This window comes from Coturnix japonica, chromosome 4 (assembly GCF_054131305.1).
Source record: "Coturnix japonica strain WE chromosome 4, WE-NBRP24, whole genome shotgun sequence".
NCBI lineage: Eukaryota > Metazoa > Chordata > Aves > Galliformes > Phasianidae > Coturnix > Coturnix japonica.
Window position 1 is genome coordinate 24,521,012 of NC_140666.1, and position 14,241 is coordinate 24,535,252.

A 14,241-nucleotide genomic window follows, 5' to 3' on the forward strand; every position below is an offset into this window, starting at 1 on the left:
CAGGTGGAAGTGCCACTCTGTGGCTCTGTGTTTGAGTCTCTGCACAGTAATGCATGTCACTCTGGCTCTGACTTCATTTCCATTTGAGCAAGCAAAAAACACCATGGCACAGGCTTGGAGCAGCTTGCAGATGACTCAACATGACAAAAGCAAAGTGCAGGGTGCCGCCAACCAGGAGCTCCCACAGCCTGGCTGTCACATTGTCCTCTGCTGTGCATCTGAAGCCAGGCAAAGAGTGGGCCAGACAGTGTCAGGGAACAAGACTGTGACCTGAGAAAGCACAGAGCCCTCTGGCTCTACTGTGCTGGTGGTTGTGCACAATGGGGCTGCATCTCCTTTAACTCCCTGACAAAAGCTGTGCTAGTGTGGTGGCCCCTCAGGTGGCCATTGTCGGAGGGTCAGGCAAGGCAAGCTGTGAAGATGAGAAGCAGGAGATGGAGGCAGGTCTACCTATTACTATTACCTATTACTATTACTACCTACTTATTGAGACCATGTCTCTGAAGCCTTTTGGGGGTGTTGGGAAGATAAGAAACACTGGAACTGAGAAAGTACTGGAAAAGAAGAAGAAGAAAAAAGTAACTTAGTTTTATTATTTATTTGTTAGCACATATAGATACATAAGTTGCTCCAAAAGTAATGGCTCTTATTTATGCCTGTGGAAATTAAAACAGAGACTAAGAGCACAATAACACTATTGAATAGAGCAAATCCACAGCTACAAACCACTGTTTTCCAATATAGTCATCATTATTAGCTCTGCTTTTTCACCAGTGATGAGATGCATTAAATGCATTTCTGGCCCAAGAAAAGAGCTAAAACAGTGCTCTTGAAACCCAAGTGCCCAAGGTTTCGTATTAGATGTTACAGCTTAATTTCTTTCTTGGCACTATCGCAGTGTCAGAAAGAGATAAGCAGTAAGGAAGAGCAAAGTTTTGCTCTCCCAGAAAAAGTTTTTAAGATCCCTCTCTGAGCTTTCAAGGTACTGCCTTCTATCCCAGTGACACTGTGGGGAAGAATTGAGGGCAGTCTGAGGCTCCAGGACTGTAGGAAAGGAGAGATGTAGGCTAAGGGACAAGCTCTTGCTTCCACCATCCCTTATATTTTAGAATAGTGAGTGGCTTTTTTAAGGTCAACTATGTAAGCACAGACTAAATTCTCAGGAGGTCACTCAGATTAATAGGCTTTTCCAAACAGAACAAAGTTGTGGAGCTTTCCCCTCCTCGGTATATTTCAGATTCAAATTCAGTGTGTCTTTTGAGGACTTGAAGGACTTGAAAAGGACCCAAAACTTGTCTCTAGGAGGTTTTTGTGGGATGAGGTAGTTAGTGAGAATTTCCTGTCTAGCCATACAGAATCTGTGCCTGGGGTTCTAAGGCACAAGTCACCATGAATGTGGATGGGGCAGTTCTCCCTTGCGGGGTACCTACTTAGGCCAGCAAAATATTCCTTGATTTTTAGAGTGTTTTAGTCATTATTGCTCAGCAGTGTAGCAGGAAGGGTGAGTTGTGGATGTGGGGCAGTGCCTTCCCTGTCTGTAGAGAACCAGGAAAGAAAGCAGTGTGGCAGAACGTAGTTCTGAGTAAGGCTTCATAATCGGGTGGTCACCTAGGGAAATCTGGGGTTATTAGACTCCTGTGCAACTAAAATTACATTTAATGTGTGGTTAATGTGAGGGCTATCAACTGCACACAAGGCACGAGGCTTAGAGTAATTCCGAGTCCTCACCACTAATAGGTTTAGGGCAATTGGTCTACTGACTCCTGTAAATCACATCTGTCAGCAAGAAAAACAAGGTCATTCTCAGTGGCACTTACCTGCGCTGATAGATTACGACTCAAGACACTGAGCACATGGGGATGTCACTGTATCTCTTTGAGAAGGAATGATTTTAACACCAGGAACTTACCTGAGTTTATTAAATTTCTTAGGACCATTTCCGTCTTTTATGTGCTTACAGAATTCTTATGCCCAAGGTACCAGACCCTGCTTTATGTCTTGGGTCTTGATGAGAAGATACTTAACCCAAGATTCTAAGGGGAAAAAAACAAACAAACAATACGAAACCATTCCTATTTTATTGAGATTCTGTTGATTGTTTTCTAAAAATATTGCTGACCTTAATGTTGCTGTGGGCTTTTTATCAGTGCTTTCCTTTTAACATTAACAAGGGCAAATAAACAGTGTTTCCCTTAAATTTGACAAATTAAAGAGATTTAACTTCCTTGTAAGCTCTTTATTGGGTAACTGAGGAATAATATTGATTAGCTCAATGAGCAAAATGTGAGTTGTATTTATTGAACTGCTTGACATTGCTCCTCTCCCTGAATGTTATGTCTGAACTTAAGCAAACAAATGGAAATCATTTACTGGGGTTAACTGGGAGAAAATGCCAATCAAACCTCCCCACCTTGCCTGTCACTCAGCACTGCATCTTGGAAGTTGGCAGAGCCAAACATGTGCATGTGCAAATCGTGCGGGACTGTGCTCTAGCTGCTCTAGGACCTTCATTGCAGCACTTGTCTTAAATCACATCTCTATGCCTAAAAATGCACAGAAATGAGATTCTCACAGGGATCTCAACACTGAGCACAGGGTAGTCAGTACGAGGCAGCTGTCAAACTGCTCCTGGAAATCCCACTTAACATCCATCTACATTGCAGGCGAATAACTGACAAGCGAAAATCCTTGGCTATCATTTATACCTGAGCTCTCAATGACCAAGACCTTCTAAAACTACCCTCAGGACAGTTTTGCAAAGGAGATAAAGGATTTTAGATGGTTCAGGTGTGGTTTGGGGAGCTGGGGAGCTGTTTGTGGATGTCTTTCTGAGAGAAGATTGCTCTAGGAGATTTTTTGCCTTGATTGATTTGGGTTTTTTTCGCTTTGCTTTCCTAAAGGCACTGGGAACATCTGATAAATTGTTATCAGCTGAATTTCAGCCCTGTGTATGCTTTAGTTTTGTTTTGCTCTTTCTGTGAGAGCCACAGTGAAGCCTACAAGCGGCACTTGCACCGGGTCATGCTTGTGGTGTTTAAATTAGAAATGGTTGTGGCTGTATGGAATGACAGCAAATGTGCTGACTTGTGTACCTGGCAACAAACTGTCTAGAGGTTTAGTTGGGTTTGTTTCATGTTTGGGGTTCTGCTACTTGTTGTTAGTCTATGCTGGTTTTATGCTCCTTTTTATATATGCTATTTGCTTACTTGAGAGCAGAAGAGCACAAATATCTTGTGGCTGTGTGTTCTGTGATGTCTCAGGGCATAAGAAATAAGAACAGGGTACTAAAGCAGGTTAGAATTAAGATCATAAATTGCAAGGGACCAAACAAGACCTAAAGATCTTTTGCACGTTCCTTGTCAAAGTTTTTCTTTGGCTCTTTCTTCTCAATGAAGACTTTACCTTAGAGTTCTAATTTGAGTGAGCAGCCAATTTATTATATGGCATGTATTGCTATTTATTTTTTTCCTAGATATCAGTACAGCTGACAGAGAATATCATTTCAGTGGCTGGTGTATACTGTTCATAACAGAGCCTGACTTAGGGGAAGAGCACCTCCTCTGGACTGTTTCCTCATACAAACTCAGAGAATAATGGACAACGGAAGAACCACTACTATCAGGCCTTTGACACAGTCCACCATAATATCCATCTCTCCCTATTGGAAAGATATAGATTTGGTGGGTGAACTGTTCAATGGGTGAAGAACTGGTTGTAAGATTGTACCCAGGGAGTGGTGGTCAATGGCTCAATGTCTGGTTGGAGATCAGGGGTCAGTGCTGAGACCAGTGCTCTTTAACATCTTCATTTGTGACATCAACAGTGCAATTGAATGCACTCTCAGCAGTTTGCAGATGACACCAGGCTCTGGGGTGAGGCAGGGCAACAGAGGGCATCTGTTCCTCTGCTCTGTGCTGTGAGAGCTCACCTGGAGTGCTGCATCCAGGTGGGGAGTGCTCAGTGCAGGAGAGACACGGAGCTGTTGGAGTGCATCCAGACGAGGGCCACAAAAATGATACAAGGGATGGAACACCTCCCTGTGAGGACAGGCTGAGAGCTGGGGTGTGCAGCATGGAGAAGGGAAGGCTGTGGGGAGAGCTGAAAATGGCCTGTCGGTATCCAGAGGGACTGTGAACAGGAAGGAGACAGATTATTGAGCAGGGCCTGCTGTGGCAGGGCAAGGGGAAATGGTTTCAAACCAAAAGTGGGGAAATTTAGACTGAATATAAGAAAAAGTTCTTTATGATTAAGCACTGGCACAGACTGTCCAGGTATGGTGGTGCCCCATCCCTGGAGACACCCAAGGTCAGGCTGGACTGGTCTTTGAGCACCTGGTGGTGCTGCGAGCGTCCCTGCTTATTGCAGGGAGTTGGACCAGATGGTTTTTAAGGATCCCTTCCAACTCCAGTGATTCTACAGTTCTGTACGTATGTTTTTAAATTCTGCTGAAGTGATTAGAAATGTCTGGAGGGTAGGTAGATTTGATTTCACAATAAATTTCTCTAATTAAGGCAATTATTATCACTGCACAAAGCAGGTTTCTTTCCGTATTAATTTTATTTAAAATGCTTTCAGTTCATTAATTTCTAGCTGATCTTTAATTATGCAAATGTTTGTAATGGTCATATTCAGTCATAAATTTCCTGGCTGCTGAAATAGGGCTTTGAAACACCATAGGATTGTCTGTTTGGTTTTGATCTTTTGTTGTGTGTGTTTTTGGGTAGTTTGTTTTTTGGTAAGACAAAATAATTTGTTTTGAGTGGACATTATAATCATTTGATCCAGTAATACTCAAGATAGCCATTGGATTCCATGAGCATGGTATCTAAAAAAGGATGACATGTTTCAGCACACAGCTAAGCTTGTGTTCTGTAGAATAACCATGTAAAAGAAGAGGTGAATTAAGCCCAGGTATAGTAATTAGCACAGACTTAATAAATCTTGCTGTCTTGAAAAATAGAAAGACTTCTTCAGGAAGTCGTCCCAGCTGGGTCATGGATGAGGCACAGCAGCATCCTCTGTGCAAGGATCCAGCTGGGCAGCGCGGGATGATGAAGCAATAAAGGAATTTCATTCAGACCTTGAACAGGTCAGTGGAGCTCAGAACAGGCCTCAACTAATCGTAGCATTTTTGGGTAGGCATAAGATTGAGGACAGAGCAACCAGCAAGGAAAATTGAAAATGTGCATTACTCGTTCTCATGAATGGGACTACAGTTATATTTCAGGGGTTGTGAGTTTGAATGGTACATGGAGATTCCCTGTTAAGGTGTGCAGACCAGCTCTGAACAGTGCAAGATGGGTTTCTTTGTAAGTGCAGGTCTGTCAGAACATCCAGAAACAGAATATGATCACTGAATTAGGACAGTCTCGTTCCCTGGTTTCCAGAGTCTACAGCTTAATACCAAACTTTGCTTACCATGTCAGTTCAGGATAAGTGGACAAGCAGCAACTTTTTAATCAAACACAGTACTGAGCCATGGCAGACATATTCCAGGAGGTGCTACAGTGGCATGCCACTGGCTTCCACCCATCCCTCAGAACGATGTCCTTGCAAGGGACTGGGAGAAGACAGAAGTTTTCTGCAAAGCAAATAGAAGCCACAACACACAGAGAGATTATATTTCATGAGTCAAGGTCTCTGGTGCCCCGGGCATTTGTTTTGTGGATAAATTGCAGGCAGAAGCTCTGTCTCCCATATCTTCTTATCCAGAGCATCCTTCTGAAGGAAAAGGAAATGTGTTCTTTATTTGTGGTTGTATACAACCCAGGCTGCCTTACCAGAGGAATTTAAATCACTCTGCTGCTCTTTGGCCAGTTTCTAGCACTTGTAAAGCACATTAGAGCAATAATGTTCTTGTCAGTGACATGGTGATTTGCCTTACAAGCCTCACAGCCTGGAGAGTCAGAGCCAATCCTGCTGACAGCCTGCAGAGTGCACTCACAGAGCTGTGATAAGCAGCCTGACTTCCTCGCCCTCTCCCTCAGTGAAGTGAGGGAACAAAGCCTGCGAAGTGCCCGTGTTACATCAGTTTGCGTGGGGTGGGGAGCTAAGGCAGCTGCTTTGCAAACACCTCTGTCAGCCTTCTAGAGGAAAAGGTACAGCAGTGGTAGCAGAGAGAACCTGCACAATGCATACGCATTGAAGACAGAGGCTTGGAGCAATGGGATAAGGTTTTCTGTGACAGCAGTTTGGTTGTCTTCCTTTCTGTGTGTGTACATCATCCAACCCTGTAACTACACAAGTAATTGTGTAGTGCTCCAACAGTTGGTATTTAATTTGGGCAATATGAATTGTGAGAGAAGAAGCTGCAATGGTGTCAGCTCTGTCTTTCATTTCTGTCATTACTTCTTTCCATTTCTTAGAGGAGTGACAATAGTTTGGGGCTGTGATTGATGAACAGCCTCCCACTGCTGTGGAGGGGGTGCTGAAGCATGGACCAGGACTGTTGTGAGTGGTGCTGTGTGATGCCGAACCACAAAAGGATTGGAAGAAAACCCAAATGTTTCATGCTATAGTGAAAAATCAAAGAAGGATTCACAAATGGTTTTTGCTGTTAGATGGGTGATTTGCTCCAGGGGTGAAAGCCTGATTTGTTGCAAGAATGGAGCAGCAACAGCAGATGTACATCAGAGTATGTGAACTACACACTGCACCCCTGACTGGATGCTGGCAAATTAGCAATAAAAAAGATAAATACACTGTCCTGTGAAAAAGAAAAAAGAAACAAAAGTCAGTACTGTAAAAATAAGAAAAAATCACTGAAAGTTTGTTATGGTATGTGAATAGCTTTTGTATGCTGTGCTGGTCAGCCATCTAGCCTTGGTATTTAAGTTTCTAAAGGGCTGAAGAACTTCTAGGTATTTTAAGCTTCATTTCTCTGATGCTTGGAGCATGACTTGTTTCAGAAAGCCTGGGCTGCAGTATTTGTCATTCTGTTTCAAAGCATGTCAGAGCTGCAGTAAGCACAGCCCGAATCATGCCTGGCTAAATTATTTTGCAGATTCTTTTTCCACCCTTAACCAGGACTCCTACCCCCACCAGGCAGCTCTTTTGCTTCGGTAATTGCATTTCTGGAGAATCATCTTCTTCAGGAAAACGGGAAGGGAAGGTGACCCACCAAAGCACAAGACCCGGTGCTGTCTGTGAGCAGCAGGCTTTTCTGAATCCTGACCTTGTTTCTTAACACATTCTTTTCAGTGTTCATTTTCTCTGTTTCTCAGCAATTTATTTTATTAATTGAAATTGCAGCTGAAATGTCTATCTGATTTAAACAGAAGCAGTTTATAAATGGAAAACTTTCAGGATACTATTCATTTTAGGAACTCTGATGTGGCTAATTAAGTAATGCCGGGGGGAATTCTGCTTTAATAAGAATAGTCAGTAGTGGAGCTCTTCAGTGTGGTGCAGAATGATGTCCAGAAGCGTTGGGCCTTCCACGCAATGAGCTGTTGGAGTTGCAGGTTGTCTTCCCATTCCCTTGCCTCTAGCTGTGCCCCTCCATTCTGGGAGTCAGCCCCAAAATCGGGACCTGAAACAGGAACTTTCTGGGCTCAGTGTTTCTCTCCATATTCAACAATTAGGAAAAGGGGAATTTGGCTGCAGTGTTAGAATTCCACCTCTTGGGCTGTAGTGCAGTGAGGCACACCCTCTTCTAGATGGGAGCTGCATGGAGTTACCAGAAAAACACTAATAATAGCTTGCTGCTGTCATCAGCTGTATTTTAGTGAGGCTGGAGAGCAGCATACCCCTAGCTGGCCTTATAGAAACTTTTCTGAAGGAATACGGAGCTTCTGCAAGGAGGAGCCCATGTTGTGTTTTCTGACTTTGTCCTGCTGGCTACTCATGGATGCAGAGAAGAATAGTGGAGCTGCAATTCATACTCAGCTTCAGGAGCTTTAGAAGTGAGGGATGTTCCCATCTGCCTGGGGATGAGAGGAGTGGTTTAGGAGAGCTGGGATGTGGGTGGGACCTGGACAAATCGTCAGGCCTCCAGCTCTTTCCACCTCGGGACGGATCAGCTGGACCCAGATGATGTGTGTCATGCTGCCATTGAGAGGAAAGTCATTTGTCTCTATGAGGCAGCTGCTTTCACCTCCCTCTGCCAAGTGATGGCTGTTCTGATGGGATGGGATCATAGAATCATGGAGTCACTTGGGTTGGAAGAAACCCCAGTGATCAAGATTCAACCCACTGCCACAGGCAGGGCCACCACCCTTCTGGTCTGGTATTAGACCAGGTTGCCCAGGGTCCCACCCAACCTGGTAATGAACAGCTCCAGGGATGGAGCATCCACAGACTCTGGGCAGCCTGTTCCAACACCTCACCACTCCTTCTGTGAAGGGTTTCCCCCTGACATTCAATCTAAACCTTCCCTTCAAGGGATGGGATGGGGTGGGGAGATTTAGGTGTGACCAGTCCCAGTCTCAGAGCTGAACGTACTAGTTCCCACTGAGGCTGGCATTGACCATGTCAGTTTATTCTGAGGGCTTTTCCTGGCAGCAGAGCTGGGAAACAAACCTACCTGAGCACATTCAGAGCACAGAAGCTGTCACAGGAAGGGCTGCTGACCCCTCGTACTGGGTTTGTTTATTCTGGGAGCTGTGTACCAACAGATGTTCCAGTTGTTTTTCCAATTTGTACAGCAAACCTTATTATTTCGGAACAGCCATATTACCTCAGGATGTTTGCTCTGCAAGTAGAGAAGTTTTAGGTTCACCTTGGAATATTTTTGTTTCCTCGGGGCTTTGTGGTGCTTTTTTTAAAGTGAAAAAAACTGCTGGTTTGAGAAAAAGCACACCCTGTGATATATCTTGCCTGTAACGCTTCGTGCCTGTCACAGTGTGCCAAGTAAAGGGCATATGCCATCAATGCTGATAGGCCATGACTAGCCTTTTTTTTTCTTTTTCACATTGCTGAAATTGTCTTTTTCCATTAAAATCAAGCATGGAGTGAGCAGCTACATGCTGGGAATCGTTAAGTGGTATTTAAATAGACACTTATCACACCTCGGAGGCAGGCGGCACCAGACCTCACACCTGGCATTGTGTGTGCTGGGAGACGCAGCCAGGAGCTCCAGCTCTCCCAACCTGCTGGGGTAGGCAGTGGTGGGTAGTGGGCTAGGAAGGCAGGTGGCTCCCAGCTTGTCCTGCAGCACAGTAGGAGATGGGCCTGGAAGCGTCACTCACTGGTGAAGTCTGAAGCTTCTTAGAGATGATGATTGGTGCCCTGGGATGCACAGCTTGCAGTGGATATCCATTCCTCCTTATGTTCTGGATGTTTGAGCTTGCTGTTTGTAATCTGTAAGCATCAGCACGTGCTCAGTGGCCGGCTGTGGGACCAGAGATCATAGAGAATGCCAGGATAATGAAAGATTCAGTGAAACGTCTTCAGGATAAACATTCTGATTTTCTTTCCATTTTTATCTTTTGATATTTGAGAAACGCAGACACAAGTACAGTCTTTAAACTTTTTCTTGCCATATCCTAATGTTTCAAAAAGGCTTGTAATTTTGGCTCTTGGAAACGATGTAAAGACGTCTGATTTTCAGTGGCTGGGAATGCTGCTCTTCCTGAATAATCAGACTCTTTTGATGTATCTTAAATTGGGCACTGGAGTAATGGATGGGCAGATACAAGTAGTTGACTTGGCACTGCTCCGTGGGGGTTTAGGCAAAGATGCTTAAACACGCAGCTCTGATATGCTCTGATATGCATGCAGCCAGTTATCACTGCTGAACTGACAAGAGGCTGTGATTAAGGCACAGAAAGTCCGTCGTGTGAGACCATTAGCCCATGTTCAGCCAAGTGATGTGCTCCTGATGGGCAGCCGTCTTTGAAAAGCGTAGGTCTGTTCTTATTTGAGTGTCAGAAGAGTCTCCTGCTGGCACTAAGAATGACTGGCATGATAAAACAGTCCTTCTAACTACAGTAAAATGCATTACTTGGATTTTGCCCATTTGGTCCGAGTCCTGGAAAGTTGAGCAGTAGTCTCCCTTGACATGAGATGAAGCCTGTGCTCACATGTAGGGTGGTGACTCTACAGCTGCTTTTGTGACCCGAACTACCTATGCTGGGTAAAAAGAAAATGTGGGTGCAGAACAGCTGTATTTGCACACTGAGGAATGGGGATGGTTCTCTTGAATTCCTTGGCTTATCTTTTTTTTACCTTTGTCTTCTGTAGGCAGACAACCATCTGTCCTAGCATAAACACCACAGTCTTTGACAGTGCAGCTAACGCTGTAGCCAGACAGAAAGCCACGTAAATGGTGAATTCTTGGAAAGAAAAGGAAACTGATTAATTTCCAAGTTTTATTTTCTTCCTTTAGAAAGTGTTTTTGAAGAACTGAAAGGACGAGTTTGTTCCTGTGTTACTTGAGTGATGCTTTGAAGTTCAATCCTTTGCCAAAAGCCTGTTGACAGTAATACAAGTGTAGTTGGTGTTTACTAGCACGTATTACCTGGTGATGTTTAAAAGCCCTCTGAGCAGCTTTCCAAGCCTTCATTAACATGTGATTTCTATCTAAGTGAGGAACAAATTATCACTGTGCTTTTTTTTTGCAAGTGGGTGGTAGCAGGAAGTGGCTTTGGTGGTTTACCTGCCTCTTAGGTCACACTCTTCAGTCCTTGCAGGAATTCCAGGAGTCTAACAAAGTCATCTTTTTTCTATTTGTTTTATTTTTTGTTTTCTTAATAACTAATTTGACAGCTCTGTACATCGTCACAATTTCCCTCTCATGGCTCATGTAGTATCTTTCTGGGAAAAGTGAAATGAAGCGTAACCTCAAAGTTTCCTTTCACAGCAATTTCCTCTTAGCTGCAAATCCGCATTGGTGTTTTTCCTACATTTTACAGATATACTTTTTTTTTTCCCCCCCTGTTTTTAGGTGGAGGGGTTCATCAGATGCTGGGTTTCCTCACAAAGTGGCTGTGTCAGTGCATCTAATAATTTCTTTTCTTGTGGTCCTCAGGCAACCCGCTGACAGTGGCCTGCAAAGCTTTCTTTGGGTTCAGTGGTGAATCTGGCCCCATGATCTACTGGATGAAGGGGGAAAAATTCATAGAAGAATTAGAAGGTCACATTAGAGAAGGTGAAATCAGGTACTTTTTGGAGTGTTTAGTTTTAGAAATGTGGTATGTCCCAAAAGCATATTTGTGGTTTGTTTTTAGAACAAATTTTTAACTGGAATTGGAAACAGTTCTGCATCTAAAGACTGATAAATGACTTGGAGGCAGGGCAGCATGAGATACGCTCTCTCCAGCAAATAAACTTTTAAGACATAGTGGCTACCTAGGTGTCTGAAAATTTGTCGCCACATTCCCCTGGTAGTAGCTGAAACATCTCTTGTTAAAACCCCAAAACAACTTTGGTTTATCATAGAGAATTTTGGTGTCTGTTGCTATTAATGAAAAGTGTGAAGGTCTCCAGAAAGGGGCAGTTTCCATCCAGTGCAAGCAGCGCGCTGGTTAATTACCTGTTTTCCCTTGTGCCTCTACCTGCCTCTGGAGAAAATATTTCATTTTGTTAAATAGAAAAAAACTAAATGAAATTAAATCAAAATGAAATATTTTTATCTGTAAAGCCACGTTAGACTGCCAGCAGAGCTATGTGCAAGGTTGAGTTCACAGGCTTCAGACTGTGAGGGCATCGTGCATGCTGTGTTTATCCCCTGCTGTATTTTGCAGCAGAACACTAACAGGATCAAATAAATCTGGCAGATTATACATGACGTTACATTTCCCTGTTCAAAGGACCAGTCACTTTCCTGAGCAACTGGTAAGAAACCTTTCACAAAAAGAAGGGCATTTTATTTTTAGACCTGTGCCATCACCAGGAAAAAACCTGCATTTACGTTGCATTATTTGTCATGCTCACGTTAGGACAATGACATGAAAAGACTGTACCTCTGGCCTGAAACTCACTACAACTTTCTTTTCCCTTTGCTGAGATTTTGTTTATTCCCTGTCTTCTCAGTGGCACAGGGTTCTTGTTCTTGATACTGTCACCTTATAAGTCAGGATCTACACCAAAATAAAAGAGGAAAATTCCAGAAGGTTGCATGTTTCCTTTCAGACTCCTCAGAGAACATCTTGGAGAAAAAGAAGTTGAGTTGACATTGATCTTTGATGCTGTAGAGGAGGCCGATCTGGCTAACTATACATGTCACGTGGAAAACAGAAATGGACGGAAACACGCCAGCATTCTTCTGCGCAAGAAAGGTAACACCCTTCATTTTATTATCCTCACTTCCTCTTGCCTCAGCAGCCATCAGTCAGCCAGCAGCAGAGGTCCCGCTAATCTGGCTGAGCCAAGCTAAGCTCTGTGCTTGCCGGAGCTGAAGTATAGTTGTGTTATGGCTTCATTTTACTATTTGTGGGGAAAAGAAGTCACAAACTGTTCTTTAGTCATGAGCAAATCATCCTCACGATTGATGTACTTGTATTGTACTGAGTACAATAACTGTTAGGAGAGCAAAGAAATGTTGCATGTTAGAGTCAGTTAAAAAAAACAGTGCCCTCCATCATCACCCTAGCAGAGATATCCCCACTGATAATCCCCTTTTCAAGAAGGTTTAAACAGACCGTTGGTATCTGAGCCTGCTGCAGGTTGAACTTAGGGTTAGAGGCCACCATGGAACTAATAAACTAAGAGCCAGGTGACTGAATAGGAAGACCAGACAAGGTACCTCTAGGTGGGGTTGAGACCAGGTCCACCAGCACCTTGGTTCTAGAAGACAACCCTAGCCCTGGGTTTACATAGAACCATGCTGAATGCTGAATGCTATATTTCATGGCTATAATTCACGCCTTCAGATAATTTGTATCAAATCAACAGTGAGGGAGAAGTGGTATTGGTTCAAAAAAGGTTCCCGCCAGCAGTCACCCAGAGAGCATGCAGGCAGGTTTTTAATAGTAGGCTCCACTGCCTCTCCGGACAGACTCCACAGCCTCTCACTGGCTGTGCTTTATGCTAAGGATAGAAATACATAAGCTGTAAAACTACTCTGAAAAACAGGAACCTGCTGCTGTGATGCAGAATGCACACGGATGTTTACTCAACATCTCAATTGATGGGATGTCACAACTTTAATTAAGGAAACTGGTCATCATGATGAAGGATTAGTCTTGTTAGTGCAAAAGGCATTCTACCTTCCCATCCACTGAACCTAATAAATATACAACTGATATCTTTGTTGACACTGTTAAATGTTCAGCTGTGTTGCATATATTAGAATAACAAGCTAAGTTTATTTATAACAAGAAAATGCAGACATTTCAGACCTCTGCTGAAATTATGGAAGCAGCACTGCTGAATACAGAATTTGGAGGTGGACAGAATCACTTCTCAGCTGCTATTTCATTTCTGTCTGAATTGTGTCTGTAGAGGGCTTATACGCCCCTCAGGCATGTTAAGTGATTTGTTTTCAAGCTATTAAAGTGTGATTTAAAGTATCTCTAGTATTTTCACTTTGTCCTTTGACTACCTGTCCTGTTGTTGTGGTTTTATTAAATTCTTACTAGCACTTGACCAAACTTTTCACTTCTGTTGCTTGATACAATACTTCTTATTCTAGCTTTCTCCTGCTTGGATTTGGTTGTAGAGTACTCATAAGCTAGGCAATAGTACAGTATTGCTCACCTGTGATAAGAGTTAGGTCAGGACTGGTAGAAGGCTGTTGACCAGTATGTGTGTCAGAGGATCACAAGCCTCCCTCCGAAGTCCTACCTGCTAAGGGCTGCTTTATCCCTGTTTGTTAGGAGGTGCTTGTAGCTTGGTTTTGTCTCCAGGTTGCCACATTACTACAGGTTGTATCAGTTCAAAGGAGTGACTGCAGCACATCAGGTGTACCCAGGACAGCACTGGTCATGAGTACTGCTAAACTAGGAAGGCTGGAGTTAAAAAGAAAAACCAAAACCAGGGATAAAATCCAGAAAGCCAGATCCAAGTTAAAGCTCTAATGTAAGTTTCTAGAGTCCTTTGAGGAAGAAAAAGGAATACCACAAATATTTGAGGTACACATGTTGAAGTCTTTTGCTACAGTAGTGGGACAGTCCTCACAAATGCATCCTTAGAATACAGGAGTGCCTTCTGTATAACATTAGTGTTTTGGTAGCCACCTCAGCATGTATCACCACTGAATACCACTTAATGTGATTACGTTCTTCTTTACTGACTGATTTGAGACCACATTGTTCTTCATTTTCAAGTTGTACAAATATAAATACTAGGCAGTCCCGGCTT

General features: G+C 43.4%; 1 protein-coding gene across 5 annotated transcripts in view; it reads left to right on the top strand.

The window, feature by feature from the left end:
• The window catches only part of IL1RAPL2 (interleukin 1 receptor accessory protein like 2), a 298,053-nt gene that overhangs the window by 258,185 nt on the left and 25,627 nt on the right, over window positions 1-14,241 (top strand). For all 5 annotated transcript variants that reach the window (XM_015860827.3, XM_032444395.2, XM_032444394.2 and 2 more), the window contains exons 7-8: window positions 10,970-11,099; window positions 12,073-12,218. In XM_015860827.3, the coding sequence (XP_015716313.2) occupies window positions 10,970-11,099; window positions 12,073-12,218 (276 nt within the window). The remainder of the gene's footprint in view (window positions 1-10,969; window positions 11,100-12,072; window positions 12,219-14,241) is intronic.